Source organism: Pterocles gutturalis, unplaced genomic scaffold, assembly GCF_000699245.1.
Source record: "Pterocles gutturalis isolate BGI_N339 unplaced genomic scaffold, ASM69924v1 scaffold8708, whole genome shotgun sequence".
NCBI classification, from domain to species: Eukaryota; Metazoa; Chordata; class Aves; order Pterocliformes; family Pteroclidae; genus Pterocles; species Pterocles gutturalis.
Window position 1 is genome coordinate 50,556 of NW_010125577.1, and position 2,691 is coordinate 53,246.

Below are 2,691 nucleotides of genomic sequence, written 5' to 3' on the forward strand. Positions count from 1 at the left end.
AATTTTTCTTTCTCTTTATTTGGAATTTCATTTGGGTTTTGGCAGCAGTACAACCCCAGCATTGCAGTGTTTAAAGATAGGCAGCCAAAACCCTAATGAAGGGAAATCTTTTCCTTGTAACTCATGCACACACATGTTTGCCTACAGACTCACAGAGTCCAAGCACCAAATTTACTTGCTGCCTGTGGTACTGTCACACAGTTAAATCTAGACAAGGTTCTTATGTTTGCCACTACTGAAGCTATCATTTTATCCCTAAGCTATCTTCTGGTGTCCATGCATCCCCAGGCTGAATGAATTATTATTACATTCTTCTTCCAGAAAGGCGGGTGGAGGCAGCAGCAGCTGAAAATAACGGGTGTTACAGCTGCCTATGGGGGGGTATAATAAGTGACCTTTGCATGAAGTTCAGCACTTCAGAGACAGGGTCACTCCAAAGTCTTGGCAGAGTTTATGGCAATGTCTGTTGCTGCCACCGACTCAGCTGATGGATCCTGCTACTGTGTTTTCTGGGGGTTTTTTTGATTATCAGTAGGCTGCAATGCACAAAGACATTTCAGCTTGCCTTGGCAAAATCTCTAGGCCTTGAAGAAGGTACAGCTAAAGATCACATTAAGTAGAAACCTTTTTTACAAGGGAACAGTCTGTATTGAACACATGCTTGATAAAAATTAATATGGAATTATAGCACGATAATCTTGCATTTGTAACGTCTGCTGACTTGTTTTAAGCTTTTGCCAAAATAGCATATGTAAAATTAGCCTTTATACAATCTCTTTGAATTAATTCTTGCTTAACCTGCAAAGAAGCAATGCAGCTTTGCTACAAGTAGCAGGCATGTAATAAATTTCTTTCTTCAAGATTTCTAATAATGTGAAAATGGGGCAATAGAAGTCCCAGTTCCTTTTTTTTTTTTTTTTTTTTTATCCCTGTATTTAAAAAACACTCTGCCCTTTTGTTTGGAAAGACAACTTTCATGTCAGGCAGTTGGTCTCTCCTTCATTTAGTCAAAGAGTTGCAATGACAGAGCACCAACGAACTGTGAATTTTGTCTGTGCATCTTAATAGAAGCTGGAAAACTCAGTTTTCACTATTCATTTAATGTTTGGGTTGGGGGGGAGATTTTTTTCTCTAAATAATTTAATCCAGAATGGTTACATGTGGCTCACTTTACTTCATCTTAACTTTAGCAGTGGTACATTGCAATATCATTTGCTAAAGGCTAGTGCACTAAACTGCACTCCAGAGAGCATCAAATAAAATAGTAAAAAACCCAAACCAAACCCAGAAATTCCCAGCATAATCTAGATTACATATTTTTAATCAAATCCCTAAACTAACAAATGGCATTGAGTATAATCTCTATAATGCATTAGTCTTAGTGATTGAATACTGACTCCAGAAAATTTGATTCACTAAATTTGCTGAAGTGTTTTGGACATCAGTAGTGCCAGTTGTATTAGTTTCATTGTTCCAGATTTGCAGAAAAAGAACAATAAGTTTAGCTTATGCCTCCAACACCTGCATTTAATGCTTATACAGTTTTGGTTGTGTTCTTACTCATGCTTTAGATTTAGGTTACTTCTCCCTTATCTCTTTCTCTGCTTTAGTTTAATTCATTGTCATCCCTGTAAGCTGAGTTTAATAAGGGGAGGTAAAAAGTTTAATTTTTTGTTTGGTCCTCTTTTTCTGTTGTTTTTCAAACTCAGATCCAAAAGGAAAGTCCTTGGCCGTAAAGATTCTGAAGACGACCGTACCCGCAACCATTCTCCATCACCCCCCGTAACTCCTACTGGTGCTTCCCCAGCTGTATCTACCCTCAAACAAGCCGGATCGATTCAGAGAAGCGTTCGCAAGAGCAGCACCAGCAACGACAACTTCAAAGCCCTGCTGCTGAAGAAAGGGAGCCGCTGTGACACCAGTTCTCGCATGTCTGCAGCAGAGATGTTGAAGAACACAGACCCGCGGTTCCACCGGACAAAGACAGATGCCTCCCCTGACCTTACCGACAGCCCTGCCAGCTGCTCACCCAGCAAGAGCAAACGGGTGCAGGAAGAGTGGGCCAAGAGCGAGGGCCTGATGCCAAGGAGCATGTCTTTCTCTGGCACTAGGTACGGGCGGTCACGAACGCCCCCCTCTGCTGCCAGCAGCAAGTACAATGTCCGCAACCGCATCCAGAGCAGCCCCATGACTGTCATTAGCGAAGGAGATGGGGAAGCGGTGGAACAGTCAGAGGGCAGGGTCCGAAGGACTTTGGAAGAGCAGCAAGAGAGGCAACTTGATATGTTTAACAGTGATGAAATGGACATGAATGACTTTCTGTATGCTGAGGAGGCAGGCTGCAAGGAGACCTTGGATCCAACCCATCTAGACTTAATGACTCAACCAGGTACTTCAAGGAAGTATCTAAGTCCTTCAGCTGAAGAAAGTTAAAAGGCAGTGACAAAAGGCGTTGGATATTAATTTAGAAAATGTCAGAGGACTAGATTCCAGAAGAAAGCCCAGACCAGGACAAGTTTACTTTGCTGAGCATTTATTCCATGAACTGCACATGTGTGTTTAAATGCTAAAGTGATGATAGTTCTGCATGGTTGGGTTGGGGAGGACTTACTTTGAATGAGTGGTCTGTGGCTTAAAGAATGTTAACATTTGAATTCTTTGTGTAAAGCCTTAGAAGTCCTCTTGGGGGGG

General features: G+C 41.8%; 1 protein-coding gene across 1 annotated transcript in view; it reads left to right on the plus strand.

The window, feature by feature from the left end:
- Positions 1–2,433, plus strand: part of NHSL1 (NHS-like 1) — a 52,490-nt gene extending 50,057 nt beyond the window's left edge. Inside the window, exon 9 of the mRNA XM_010078614.1 lies at positions 1,710–2,433. Within this exon, the coding sequence (XP_010076916.1) occupies positions 1,710–2,433 (724 nt within the window). The remainder of the gene's footprint in view (positions 1–1,709) is intronic.
- Positions 2,434–2,691: the final 258 nt, after the last annotated feature.